This window comes from Platichthys flesus, chromosome 7 (genome assembly GCF_949316205.1).
Source record: "Platichthys flesus chromosome 7, fPlaFle2.1, whole genome shotgun sequence".
NCBI lineage: Eukaryota > Metazoa > Chordata > Actinopteri > Pleuronectiformes > Pleuronectidae > Platichthys > Platichthys flesus.
The window spans coordinates 27609820-27624186 of NC_084951.1; the positions used below are offsets into that span (position 1 = coordinate 27609820).

The window sequence follows — 14367 nt, forward strand, 5'->3', positions numbered from 1 at the left end:
CAGGTTTCACGTCATGTGTTAGAAACCTCGTCCACTCGCTCTCTGGGAAGCTTCCGGCTCGTCGCCTCTCGCCCGATGGAAGAAGGAATTGGCTTCTTTAACTTTCTCTCTTGATCAACAGACTAATGATCATTTAAAACCAGATTCATTCACAAAGTGAGTTTGAATCAGAGGAACTTTCACCAGAAGAAGAAATTCAGTGATTTATTCACAACACAAAGTGGTTCCTTCTTATTCATGTTTATTTTTAGATTATTAATGAAGTGTTACACCCACGCACACACACACACACACACTTACAGCCTTACATAAACACACACTCTTCCATTCACACACACACACACTCACTCACTCACATGTTTGTACAGCTATCTTAGTGAGGCCACTCATTGGCATAATGCATTCCCTAACCCTAACCTTAAACCTAACCCTTAACTGAACCTAAACAGGGGCTGTGGCTGGTAAAACATTCATCCTCCAACCAGAAGGTCAGCAGTTCGATCCCCAGGAGCCCATCTGCATGAGGACGTGTCCTTGGGCAATATGCTGGACCCCGACCTGCCCCTCATAGAACCCAAAGGTTCTGCTAATATATGCACTGTGAAGCTCTCTGAGTGAAGAGCAGATCAATTCAAACCATTTCAACCTGATTCCAACCCACAGCAGTTTATTAAAGGAGGGTCACAAAGTGAGGAGCAGCCGGACTCTCAACCTGGTCCTCACAAAGATCAGCTGTAGGAGCCCCCCCCCCTCAGCTGAAGCACTCCATGCTGGCCTTGGCTCTCTCCATCTCGTGCAGGAAGTTGTAAAACTGAGGGAGTGTCAGCTCTGGAGGAAGGAAACAGGAAGTAGAAGACGTCTCTATGTTAACTCAGACAATTCATACAGATGTCAGTTTTATTTCTCTTTTCAAAGTTTAGCATCGACATCAAAGGTTCAACGTTTTCGTTTACGTGGTAAAAACTCTGAAGTTCTTTAAAAGGAGGTTTTCTCTGGAAACTAGAGAGTCCCTGGAGAGCCCCCCCCCCCCCCCCCCCTCAGCCCATCCTCCAAGGTTCCATCATATCAATAAGTTACAACACTGATAGAAATCACTTCTCTCAAAATGTCTGCTCGCTTTAATCCAGATCCACGAATCATCACAGAGATCTGTGAAAGTGTCAGAAGACGTTCTGTCTCTCAACGTTTGAGAAAGAACAAAGTGAATCTGCTTCTTCACGCTTCTGCTACAACAACACAATCACTTCTTTCTTGACTCGTTGATGAATCAAATCAAATCTGTTTGGTGAACTTGTGTCTCTCGATGCTTTCTGACTGCTCTGGTTCCTCTGGATCTTCTCTGGAGGATCAGACTCAGGTTCTCCTCCTCTCACCTGAACCATGAGGAGGATCTGATGCTGCGGTGTTGTTCAGCTGTGAAACACTAACTCTCATGTTCTACACAGGAAGCTGGAGGACCTGAGCTGCTCAGAGATCTCCAGAGAAGCTTTGAATAGAGACGTGGTCCTCCTGTGTGATTTGATGCAGCTCTATAGAATGAGACCATCAGGCCTCAGTACAGAGACGCTTTGTTAGATCCAATCTGCTGCTGACTCATGTCTCACAGCTTCACGTCCTCTTCTGCTGAGTCATCGTCTCACCTTCATTTCATCACTTCTTTACAAACACAATAAATTACATTGAGAGGGAATTTGTCCATGACGACACAAACTGGTGAACTCACTCACCCATGAAGACGTTTTCAGTGGAATTCCCTTTTCTGACCACGAGCTTCAACTGCAGGAGGACGACAGGACACATGTCACTGTGTGTGTGTCTGTGTGTGTCTGTGTGTGTGTGTCTGTGTGTGTGTGTCTGTGTGTTTCTGTGTGTGTGTCTGTGTGTGTGTGTGTGTGTGTGTTTCTGTGTGTGTGTGTGTGTCTGTGTGTGTGTGTGTGTTTCTGTGTGTGTGTGTGTGTGTGTGTGTTTGCAAAGCTTTCTCACCTGCAGGTAGATGTTTCCCACTTTCTGTGTCTCACTGGTTCCCACAGTCACTGTAGGTTCAGAAAGAGACTGGAGTTACTGTCCTGTTTCATTTCCAGACTCACCTGTGAAATCTCATGAGTTCATCTTTGAGTCCAGGTGAATGTTTGAACCAGATCTGAAGACCTTCTCTCAGGGTTCTGGAGATCTCATGCTCACAGCGTGGAGTTACCAGAGAACATGAAAGCTTCTGACCACCAGGTGGCGTAGGTGCAGAGATATAGAAACATCCTGATCTGAAGAAGATGCGCACAAGGACCTGCATGAGGACCACAGTTCCAGACCACTTTGGATCAAAGTCTCCACAGACAACATCTTCTTCTTCTGACGGTTAATGGCGGTTGGCAAACAACTTAACGTGCATTACCGCCCCCGTGTGGAGAGGAGTGTGAGTGGATGTTTACCTACATTCTGTCAAAGAGTCCTGTGAGTTCTTTAGAAACCTGAATATTTCCTTCTCCCTCTCTCTCCTGAGCCCCTCCCTGATATTTCTCTGAGACTTAATGTGTTTCTTTGCAGTTTTGTGTGTCTTCATATGAGAGGACAACATGCAGAGACATGCTGTCTTCAGCTGACTGGACGTCTTCTACATGGACAGATGGCTCAGTGACGTCCAGCAGCCGCTCCCTGTCCCCTGTGTCTTAATGTTCTATCACCTGTGAGTGATTCAGAGTCATCAGCTCATGTGAATTAACATCCAGGTCGAGAGAGACCCATCGAGCTGTAGAAGAACACGAGCTGTGAGAGGAGGACGTGAGGACATGGACATGCAGAGGAGCTGTGAGAGGAGGACGTGAGGACATGGACATGCAGAGGAGCTGTGAGAGGAGGACGTGAGAACATGGACATGCAGAGGAGCTGTTAGAGGAGGACGTGAGGACATGAACATGCAGAGGAGCTGTGAGAGGAGGACGTGAGGACATGAACATTCAGAGGAGCTGTGAGAGGAGGACGTGAGGACATGGACATGCAGAGGAGCTGTGAGAGGAGGACGTCAGGACATGGACATGCAGAGGAGCTGTGAGAGGAGGACGTGAGGACATGGACATGCAGAGGAGCTGTGAGAGGAGCCCGAGCTCGTCTGGTTCATCTCACCTCCGAACTTCCACTCCATGTCCAGCAGCTGGTTGACCATCAGCGCCTGACTGACCGCCTGTCGGGACAGCGCCTCCTGGTGCTCCGCCCACTGCAAGACACCAGCACATGTCAGAAACACTCCTGAAGCTGGAAGCTCCTCATGGAACCACCAGAAGAAACCAGTCTTCACTAACTGATGAATGTTTATCATTAATCATGTGCTCTGGTAAGACCTGAAGGAAAGTCACCTGCTGTGAGAAGTGAGACGCCTTGTCCTCGCTGAGTCCTGAGGAGACAACACACAGGTCTGAGTCCAGGTCTTCAAACTGGACCGTGAACTAAAAACACTGAGGGAACATGTGACTGAAGCCCCCCCGACCCTGAGATAAACTGGAGACGTGATGTTTACCTAACGTGACCAGGTCCTCTCCGATCAGCTCAGCTGCCAGGTTCTTCTTCAGGGCTCCTGGGACAGAGCAGAAGAATCTGAGTCACTGAGGGACACCCTACTGGATCTAGACCTGACCTGTCCCAGCTGAGAGGTTCTGAGTGCTGAGGGACACTTTACTGGACCTGGACCTGACCTGTCCCAGCTGTGAGGTTCTGACTGCTGTGGGACACCTTACTGGACCTGGACCTGACCTGTCCCAGCTGTGAGGTTCTGACTGCTGTGGGACACCTTACTGGACCTGGACCTGACCTGTCCCAGCTGTGAGGTTCTGAGTGCTGTGGGAACCTTACTGGACCTGGACCTGACCTGTCCCAGCTGAGAGGTTCTGAGTGCTGAGGGACACTTTACTGGACCTGGACCTGACCTGTCCCAGCTGAGAGGTTCTGAGTGCTGTGGGACACTTTACTGGACCTGGACCTGACCTGTCCCAGCTGCCAGGTTCTGAGTGCTGTGGGAACCTTACTGGATCTGAAACTGACCTGTCCCAGCTGAGAGGTTCTGGGTGCTGTGGGACACTTTACTGGACCTGGACCTGACCTGTCCCAGCTGTGAGGTTCTGAGTGCTGAGGGACACTTTACTGGACCTGGACCTGACCTGTCCCAGCTGCCAGGTTCTGAGTGCTGTGGGAACCTTACTGGACCTGGACCTGACCTGTCCCAGCTGTGAGGTTCTGAGTGCTGTGGGAACCTTACTGGATCTCGACCTGACCTGTCCCAGCTGAGAGGTTCTGAGTGCTGAGGGACACTTTACTGGACCTGGACCTGACCTGTCCCAGCTGCCAGGTTCTGAGTGCTGTGGGAACCTTACTGGACCTGGACCTGACCTGTCCCAGCTGCCAGGTTCTGAGTGCTGTGGGACACTTTACTGGACCTGGACCTGACCTGTCCCAGCTGAGAGGTTCTGGGTGCTGTGGGACACTTTACTGGACCTGGACCTGACCTGTCCCAGCTGCCAGGTTCTGTCTTCAGAGAGTTTCTACTAAAGCTACGTCCACAACAAGGTTTACTTTCAGAACCTATCTTCTCTTCTATGTTTCCACCTGGTCAGGTTCTCCAGATCCAGACTCTCCTGGAAACATCACCGGCCCGTTTCACAACTCACGATGAGTGTGAGCAGGCACAAGGTCAGATTGCATTCTGGGTAATAGAAGATTTACACCAGATTCCATCTAACAACAAGAATAAGTGTAACTGGATGTGTGTGTGTGTGTGTGTGTCGCTCTCACCCTGCGGCACCAGGAGGACGCTCTTCATCAGGTTCCTCAGAGGAGCGGCGCTCATCCCCTGTTCCCCCGCGAAGTCCGTGAGCTGCTGCATGAACCTCTCCGTCTACACACACACACACACACACACACACACACACACACACACACACACACACACACACACACACACACACACACACACACACACACACACACACACACACACACACACACACACACACACACACACACACACACACACACACACACACGTACGTCTTGGTTCAGTTATCAAGGGTAAAGTGCCATTACCATCAAAATAGTGTGTCTGTCTCTGTTTGTGTGTGTGTCTGCCTCTATGTGTATGTCTCTCTGTATGTGTGGGGCTGTGTGGGTCTGTGTGTGTTTGCTGTGTGGGTATGTGTGTGTGTGTGTATGTGTACGGTGTGTGAGGCTGTGTGGGTATGTGTGTGTGTGTGTGTGTGTGTACCAGCTCACCTCTTTAGGCTCCAGGAGGAACTGGAACAGAATTTCAATCAGACGGTGAAACTGCTGCAGAAAATAACAACAACACATTTTGGTTATTTAAATTACTCATTATGATTCTCCAGAAGTTTGATTTCATGCTGATGAACCGATTCAACTGAATGAACCTGACAGATGTGTCACCCTGTCACCAGCAGGTCGTGTGTTCTCTGACAGATGTGAACACAAACCCGCTGGGAACCAGTTCACCCAGCTCCGCTGTGGACACGTGTTTACCTGCTCGTTGAGTTTGTTCAGGTTCTGGAAGTCGCTGCTCACGGTTTCCGGTAACACATCTTTAGTGAAGTGAAGCGTCATCGTTTCATCCCAGTTTGATTTCCAGATTCACTGGAACAACAAACGGTCACGAGCCGCGCAGCTCCTCTTCCGGGTCGCTCAGTGCGCGTGCGCAGTTCGCGGCTGCTTCCTCCTGGAGATGAAATCAAATCAGAAATATCATAAAATGGGTTTTAATCGACGAACAAGCGTTAAACCCTTCAGATAGTGTTCTAATAAATCAGCTGGGACACTAAAATAACTTTTACATATTTAGGTATGGGTAATAAAAAGGTTATTTTATCATTAAATAATATAAACAAAATGTGCTTTAGTATTTATTTATTACATAGTTCTAGTTTTGTCTTTTTAGCATTTGAAGATATACTTTATATAACATAAAAATGAATTGAATGTTTTTTAATGAATAATTACAGATTAAACATACAAAAGTTTCCATTTTCTGTCTTGAAATCATAGTTTGATACTGAAGTTATTGTTGTGGTTCTGGTGGACGTGACGAGACTGTATGAATAGTCACCAGATTGAATAAACATTAGTTTCAAATGGATATAAATGTTATAAGAATAATTAGCTCCACCTGGACTTCACAGTAAACACTACATAGACGGTAATTTAAGAGTAACGATGTCTTCTCGTCCGTGCTTTAGTTAGTTGTTTACATCATGAGCTCCGATGAAGACACACTTTAGAACTGACTTATACTGTTGTATAATTTTTATTCAATTGAAGAAGAAGAAGAAGAAGAAGAGAACAAGGCCTCTGTGTCTGATTTAAAATTTCTGAATCGTGCAGAACTAAAACCTTTCATTCTTTCAATCTTGATTTCTAGGGAGGGGGAGAGAGAGAGAGAGCGAGGGGGGGGGGGAGATTTCGCGGGTTCCACCTCAAAGGCAGAAAACAGGGAGTTGACTTTCTCACCTGGAAAATCAGCGATGGCTCCGAACGACCAATCAGCTGCGAGCTCTCAAGAAAGAGGGTCGTGAGGAGGAGGGGCCAAGAGAGAGAGTGAGAGCGAGAGAGAGAGAAACAGAGAGAGAGAGAGACTCCGACCTCCTCTCTGACATTTTGAACCTCTAACCCTCACAGATCCTCAGGAAACAGCGCCACCTCCTCACTTCACCTCCTCTCTTCTCCTCCTGCAGCCGTGGAGGAGCAGCACGTGTGCGTCGTTATGTAAGTTTGACACTTTTACTTATTTTACTTCTTTCCCTCCTTCCTCCTCCTCCTCCTCCTCCTCTTTCTCCTCCTCCTCCTGCACTCGTTCGCGAGCAGCTGAAACATTTAGATTCTGGCTCGGTTATGTCCCCCCCCCCCCAACACCTTGCGGGTCATGTGTGTGTGTGCACGTCGCGTGTGTCCATGCGCACGTCGTGTGCACGTCATGTGCACGTGGACAGATGTGGATCCTGATGTGGCGACACTTTGACACAATGAACGAACTCGATGTAACAAACTGAGTCAGTTCAAAGTTTCACTTCGTCCTTGAGGTTCCTTACAAAGTTTCAACTTGTGTCGCTCCTGCTCCTGCTCGGTGCTCCCTCCCTGCTCCTGCTCTCTCCTGCTCCTGCTCGGTGCTCCCTCCCTGCTCCTGCTCGGTGCTCCCTCCCTGCTCCTGCTCCCTCCCTGCTCCTGCTCTCTCCTGCTCCTGCTCGGTGCTCCCTCCCTGCTCCTGCTCCTGCTCGGTGCTCCCTCCCTGCTCCTGCTCCTGCTCGGTGCTCCCTCCCTGCTCCTGCTCGGTGCTCCCTCCCTGCTCCTGCTCCTGCTCGGTGCTCCCTCCCTGCTCCTGCTGCCCATGGGCTCGAGTCTCGCGTTGTTCTGAGAGTCTCAGGAGGTGGAGCACCGATCTGACTTTTACTGTTTTAATCGGGCTCCGGTGGTTTCCTGGTTGGAGTGTGTGTGTGTCTGTGTGTATGTGTGTGAGGTGACATGTAGGAGGAGCAGCTCACTCTGCGGGATGTGGATCCAGGTGGATCCAGGTGGATCCAGGTGGATCCGTCATTCTGGCCTCCAGCAGTTGAACAAACGCTGAGTCTCTGACCTGCTCTCATTAAAACACGTGTTCGTCCTTCAGGAGCTTTTCTTCTGTTTCTTCAGTGAAAATAAAACATCATGATTTACATCCAGTTTCCTGGAGACAGTGAATCTTCTGCTTATTATCAAACTTCACAAATTAAATATATTTCACATAAATGTTGTCGACCAAAGACGTGTTTAGTTCATGACTTGAGTTTTGCTCTGGATGATCTGCAGGTAGATCTGATTCACATTGGAAACAAGTGGATTTGCTAGAGCTGCAGATGTAGACTTATATTTCACACAAAGTTAGACAACTCACAAAACCTTTGTGTTGGGTTCATTAAGATTAAGATGCATTTATTTATACCAAACACATGCACAGACATGCACTACACACTCAAGCCGGTAGGGAAATGTAACCTCTGCTTCTGACCCATCTGGTGCAGGACACACAGAGCAGTGAGCGACCGCTCGGGGAGCAGATGTTGGGGGAGTAAGGTGCCTTGCTCAGTGGCACTAGACAGGGTAGGGACACTCTTGGATTTTTTGACAGATCAATCCAGGTTCGTCTTTTGTTGTCTCTCCGTGGAGTCGAACCAGAGACCTCCTCTGCCCATAGTCCAAGTTCCTGCCACTAGACCACCGCCTCTCCATGAACTCAGGCTCATGTTTAATGAGTGATTGTGTTTCACTGGATAAACGAGTGACGGTGACTGAAACCAGCTTCATTCTGATGCTGTGTGTCGTTTCTGATGTGAACTGAGCTGCAGAGGAAACCAAAGGTCAGAGGTCACAGCTCTCTGCTGATGTTCCAGGTGCCTTCAGGTACAATGAGCAGACCCAACCAGTCCAGATGAATCCAGTAGTGAGGACACAGCCTCGAACTCACTGTCGAGCTGGAAGAGGAACGCGTCTGGACTCGTGATGTAGGAATGAAGTCTCAAATAAAAATGTCCCAGCCGTCGTCTTGGACATGATTTCTATCTGAAACCCCCCCCCCCCGGTCCGGAACATGTCAGGTGACATCGGGTCACTGATCTGAGATCTGAGGCAGTGGATCGTCCTCAGTGAGGATCACATTTCAACTCTGCTTTTACGCCTCAGAGAACTGGTCCTGATCAAACATTGATATATATATATATATATATATGTATAGATAAAGTGATATATGATAATATTGTGTATACAATGAAAGTATTTCCATTCTATAGATAACAACGCAATGATATCGTTGTTATGAATTATGATTTGTGATACTTTTACGTTGTGACTGTTGGACCACCCACTGTTAGTGTGATGTTACACTTTGTGATCTGCAGCTGTAGCTTTAACACAATATCCCGTTCATCTGATCCATAATCTATAACCTGTCATATTAACAGTGTGTTGAACCGTGGGTGTGAGTTCAGTCAGAACAAAGTAGACGATGTGTGAAGTGAAGGAGCAGAAAGTACATGACAGCCGAGGAATGTGGCCCCAGAGAGGGGCCCTGAGGACCCCCCCCCCCCCCTCAAACTGGAACAATCCCCTCTCGCAGTGCGGTCCCTAATCTCTCACCACCAGACACCCCTTTGATGTGCAGCCCCCCCCCCCCCCCGTGTCCCCTCCGTGGGCCCCTCGGTCGCTGCCTTCCGTCCTCCCTCTCGTCCACTTCACTCTCACTTCCTCCTCGTGTTCTCGTCTCAGGACGTTTACAACCAGACGGGGGGGGGACAGGAGGAGACCCAACCTTTAACGGAAATAAACAGATAATTAGACAAACCATTAAAGAACCACGTTCCCTTTCCTCTGGAGGTGAAGTGAGTGAAGCAGCAGCCGTGAGTCCGGTGGCGTCTGCAGGATCCCTGTCAGGTGATGCTGCTGCAGGAGGCGGGGTCTAAAGGGACCCTGTCAGGTGATGCTGCTGCAGGAGGCGGGGTCTAAAGGGACCCTGTCAGGTGATGCTGCTGCAGGAGGCGGGGTCTAAAGGGACCCTGTCAGGTGATGATGCTGCAGGAGGCGGGGTCTAAAGGGACCCTGTCAGGTGATGCTGCTGCAGGAGGCGGGGACTAAAGGGACCCTCCCACTGGAGCAGCTTTCACACAGGAACTGGACTCCCCCGGGTTGTCTCTGCAGTGAGACGATCCGCAGTTTGTCCTCCTCCTCCTGAGCTCCTGTATGAAGTGTAAATCCAGGAGCAGCGTGAGCAGCAGAGGATCCTCCACTGACTCACTGAGGGGGGGGGGGGCTTCTCACACGGGACACAAACATGAAGAAACATAAACAAACCTCTCCGGTGAAGAAGAGCTGACTCACACGAAGAAGATACAGACGAAGATGTGAATAGAGTTTGTGGAGATCAGAGCTGAAGGTGTCAGTTGATGTTAACATGATCACATGACCTCTGAAGCAGAGGTAAAGGTCACTTCCTGTGTGTTTCTGCTGCCCCCCCCCCCCCCCCCCCCGGCTGCTCCGCCTCTCACCTGGACCATGAGCGGGATGCAGAGAACCTGCTGCTGAGATGTTCTACATTGTCCTGCTGGTTCCTCACATGGACTCACCACTCTGACATGTTACACACATGTTACCAGGAGGCTGCAGGAGAAGATCCAGAACATGTCCAGAGACACTGACTCAGACATTAGTTCTCACAGACGGAACATGTGAGGAACATGTGAGGAACATGTGAGGAACATGTGAGGAACATGTGAGAACTTCAGTGTTTTGTGCTTGGCACCAAGAGGAGGTTTTCTGTCTGGACCAGGTTCAGCTCTTAGAGGAGATCCTGGTCACATGATCCCTGTTTGTCTTTTGGCCGAGGTGAATCCTGTCAGCGGCTGAGTGTCGGGGGGGCTCTTTGTGCGTCTCGTTGTGTGGTCGCAGCACGAGTGGATGGTCGTTACACTGTCATCACTCATGAGACGTCTACTGACAGATGGAGCTGAACAATCCTGAGTTATGTGGGGAAAGGCGGGGGGGGGGGGTGTAGGATAGGATGCACCTGGTGGTCTCTCGTTTACGATGTTCTTTTGTGTGCGACCGGTGAATTCCTGTTGTGTGTTAGTGCCTCCAAACACACATTACATCACAAATCCAAGGCCTTGGTCCTCAGCCTCTTGAGGTTTATTTATGTGGATTCAAAATGTGAGAGTGAGAACTGTTCATATTTAAATAGTAAAATATGTAAATGGTTCAAATAAGAAATGTATCATTTTTATTTGTGGTAATCTTTTGGATAAACATATTTCTGCTCAGCAGATGTGAAATCTTTCGGTTTTCATTTCTGTGCCCCCTGGAGGAGAGCTTGTGCTGCAGAGCTGAGCGGATTCAGAATGTCTGCACATGACTCAGATCTGGAGTGATGATCGTTTAATATCTGAGACATCAGGACCTGAAGGTGACGGCCTGCACCCCCCCACCCCCCCGGGCTGTCCGTGCAAAACAAGAATGTAGAAAAGCAGCTTTCCGTGTACAGAGGCGTGTTGTTCCCTCTCTGACACACACAGACACACACACACACACACACACACACAGGGCTGTGTATCTGTTTACCTCAGGTGTGTATGGACATGTCTTTCTGCTCCTGCACTTTACTCGTCCTTGTCTCTGTGTGTCAATGCGTCCGAGCTGATTCAGTCCTGGAGAGACAGTGGGGATTGAGGGGGGGGGGGGGGATGTCTGATGATAAAGTGACGCCGCCCTGCTGGTGGAGTCCGGTTACTGCGGGGGGGGAAATCTACCGACCAGGAGCCGGCGCTCGATGAATGAATAACTGATCACGTGTTTATGAATATGATTCACTCGTGAGCAGCAGGGACATGTGTGTGTGTATCGATGGGAGCTCTTTGTCACCAGTGTGAAACCAGTAAAGATCTGGTTTGTGTTTCCTGGTTTGTGTTCAGGTTAGAGACGGAGTCGGGACAAACACCGGACCAGTCCACGGTGACGCCTTCAAACAAGTTCCCTGCTGCTAACATGGAGGAGAGCAACAACATGGCTGCTGCTGTGAGTCACACACACACAGACACACACACAGACACACACACAGACACACACCACAGCTGCACTACACGAAGGGGAAGTTTGGAATAGAGGGAGGGAGGGAGGGAGGGAGGTGGTTGGTTGTGTAATACTTGTGGGGACCGGGTTCAGACTTTTTTTCATTGAGACAAACAATTTCTCATAACATAAATCATACAGAGACTGAAAAGAGAGGAGACATGAGGACAGCAGCACAGAGGACACACACACACACACTTTACTCACAGTTTCACATGTACACACACACACACACACAATCGTCCGTTACTGCTTCTTCCTCTTTCTCCCTCTCATTTCTCGCCCTTTCTGAGAGCGACTCTTCCTGCTCTTTACCATCTGCTCCTCTCTCTCTCTCTCCCTCTCTCTCTCTCTCTCCATCCCTCACTCCCTCTGTCTCTCTCTCTCCCTCCGTCTCTCTCCATCCCTCTCTCTCTCGCTCTCTCTGTCCCTCTCTCTCTCCGTCTCTCTCCTCGTCACAGACCTCCTCTCTGTTTGTTGCTAGTTCGTCTCCATGCCCACAGAAGTGTCCTCGTGTTTCTCTCCCTCCCTTCCTCCCTCTCCCTCCCACGTCCCTCCTTTTCTCCGTCCCTTTCTCCCTCTGTCCCTCTGTCCCTCTCTCCCTCCATCCCTCCCTCCCTTCCACCCTCTCCCTCTCTCTCTCCCTCCCACGTCCCTCCTTTTCTCTCTCCCTCTCTCTCTCCCTCCCACGTCCCTCCTTTTCTCCGTCCCTTTCTCCCTCTGTCCCTCTGTCCCTCTGTCCCTCTCTCCCTCCATCCCTCCCTCCCTTCCACCCTCTCCCTCTCTCTCTCCCTCCCACGTCCCTCCTTTTCTCTCTCCCTCTCTCTCTCCCTCCCACGTCCCTCCTTTTCTCCGTCCCTCTCTCCCTCTGTCCGTCTCTCTCCCTCTCTCCCTCCCACGTCCCTCCTTTTCTCCGTCCCTCTCTCTCCCTCTCTCCCTCTGTCCGTCTCTCTCCCTCTCTCCCTCTCTCCCTCTCTCCCTCCGTCCCTCTCTCTCCGTCTCTCCCTCTCTCCCTCTCTCCCTCTGTCCCTCTCTCCCTCTGTCCCTCTCTCCCTCTGTCCCTCCGTCCCCCTCTCTCCCTCTGTCCCTCTCTCCCTCTGTCCCTCTCTCTCCCTCCGTCTCTCTCCTCGTCACAGACCTCCTCTCTGTTTATTACCTCGTCTCCATGCCCACAGAAGTGTCCTCGTGTGTCTCCGTCCTCTCCGTCTGGAGGAATTCACTTCAGGTTGAGACACGTGCTGTGTGTCAGGCGGGTTGATTCCCGTCGTGTGCCACTTCCTGTCCTGTGGGGGCAGATGGTTTATTTGAGCAGTTGTTCTCCAGCTGTGAAGCCGTCGTGCTCATTGTGTCTTTCCCTGAGATCAGATTTTAGTTTAAAGAATCCACACTTTGGAGGAGTTGTTAAAAGGTGAATTCTCTAGATGTGGTTGAAGAGATGATTCTGATACAGACGTTTTGGAGAAGTGACCGGTCCCACTTTTCAGAATTGGATGAAAGTTTCAAACAGCGACTTGGAGACACTGCGTCCACACGTCTCAGCGGGACGGATGATGTTTGTTTTGTCAAACTGCACAGAGAGAAAGAAAAGAAACTTTCAGTGTTGTTAAGTATCATACCAGTTACCTACTGGGAGACACAAATGAATGATCAGACACAATCTCACACTGATGCACACATTTAAAACGAATCACCGGAGCGGTCATGGCATCGAACCCCCGGGTGAGGACGAGCGGCTCGGCACAGACCAGTGGTTCTAACCGTCTCTCTAATGTGTTTTGACTTCCCAGTCCGACGCCGCAGGGCCACACGGCTGCTCACTGTGGAATGTGTGTGTGACGTGAGCACTGCACAGTGCAGGGCTTTCACACACACACACACACACACAGACACACACTGAGCTGGATGTGTTTCTATTGTGCGACTCGTCTTCTGCAGCTTTGCACGTTTCACAGCTGATATTTATCGTGAACTCTGTGATGTCATCACTCAGTTGAGCTTCGGGCTGGAACCAGCACAGTTAGCTCCGCCCTCCTCAGTAGGTTGTAAACGTGCTCAGAAATGATGACTGACAGCTGAGACTGGCTGGTGATTGGTCGAGTGTGTGTGTGTCAGTGGGACCTTGATTCAGAGGCTCCGCCCCTGGACGATGGCAGCGCTCATATCCAGGATATTTTGTCCATCTTTACAGTCTGTCACTAAAAGCAAACTTTAAAACTAAGTTACTATTTAAATAACGTAGATATTGAAAATGATATTCAAACGTGTTAGAGTCAGAATCTGGTCCTGAATGTGAGGGAGGACAGAAGACACTGCAGCAACAACTCCTGAGGGAGGGAGGGAGGAAGGAAGGAAGGAAGGAAGGAAGGAAGGAAGGAAGGAAGGAAGGAAGGAGGAGAAGGGAGGAGGAGGAAGGAGAGAGGGAAGGGAGGAAGGAGAGAGGGAGGGAGGGAGGAAGGAAGGAAGGAAAAGTCCAAACACAAGCACGTGAGCGATTTGAGACAAACTTTACAATGAGCAGGTTTTAATGTTTACACGAGATTGTCTGATACATTTTTCTCATTTTAAGGATTTTGATTTTGTTCTCAAGAATCTGTCGCCCACTGAACTTCGTCTCTGAGTAAAGATTTAATCAAAATAAATAAATCCAATGTTAGATGAGGGAGATGTTTCTGTTCAACAGTTCAAAAGGAAAATTAATTTCAGTTCCTGGTTAAATAAGATGCACTTAATGGA

The 14367-nt window shown here is 49.6% G+C and overlaps 2 protein-coding genes across 4 annotated transcripts in view; one reads left to right on the forward strand and one right to left on the reverse strand.

The window, feature by feature from the left end:
- Positions 1-650: 650 nt before the first annotated feature.
- On the reverse strand, positions 651-5696 carry commd7 (COMM domain containing 7). Its single transcript, XM_062391443.1, has 9 exons — positions 5518-5696; positions 5254-5307; positions 4777-4879; positions 3509-3565; positions 3348-3385; positions 3118-3208; positions 1984-2033; positions 1728-1776; positions 651-828 (listed from the first exon to the last, which is right to left on the reverse strand). The coding sequence occupies exons 1-9, from the start codon at positions 5596-5598 to the stop codon at positions 752-754; spliced, it is 600 nt and encodes a 199-aa protein (XP_062247427.1). The 5' UTR covers positions 5599-5696; the 3' UTR covers positions 651-751.
- Positions 5697-6603: 907 nt separating this feature from the next.
- Positions 6604-14367, forward strand: part of dnmt3bb.1 (DNA (cytosine-5-)-methyltransferase 3 beta, duplicate b.1) — a 22807-nt gene continuing 15043 nt past the window's right edge. For all 3 annotated transcript variants that reach the window (XM_062391393.1, XM_062391394.1, XM_062391395.1), the window contains exons 1-2: positions 6604-6753; positions 11478-11580. In XM_062391393.1, the coding sequence (XP_062247377.1) occupies positions 6752-6753; positions 11478-11580 (105 nt within the window). In that variant the 5' untranslated portion in view covers positions 6604-6751. The remainder of the gene's footprint in view (positions 6754-11477; positions 11581-14367) is intronic.

Excerpts from the sequence above, each read along its gene's own strand:
- commd7 (XM_062391443.1), bottom strand. The coding sequence starts at position 5,598 with ATGACGCTTCACTTCACTAAAGATGTGTTACCGGAAACCGTGAGCAGC. Across the intron at positions 5,308-5,517 it reads TGAACAAACTCAACGAGCAG|CAGTTTCACCGTCTGATTGA; the intron begins GTAAACACGTGT and ends TATTTTCTGCAG. Across the intron at positions 3,386-3,508 it reads AGAGGACCTGGTCACGTTAG|GACTCAGCGAGGACAAGGCG; the intron begins GTAAACATCACG and ends TTGTCTCCTCAG.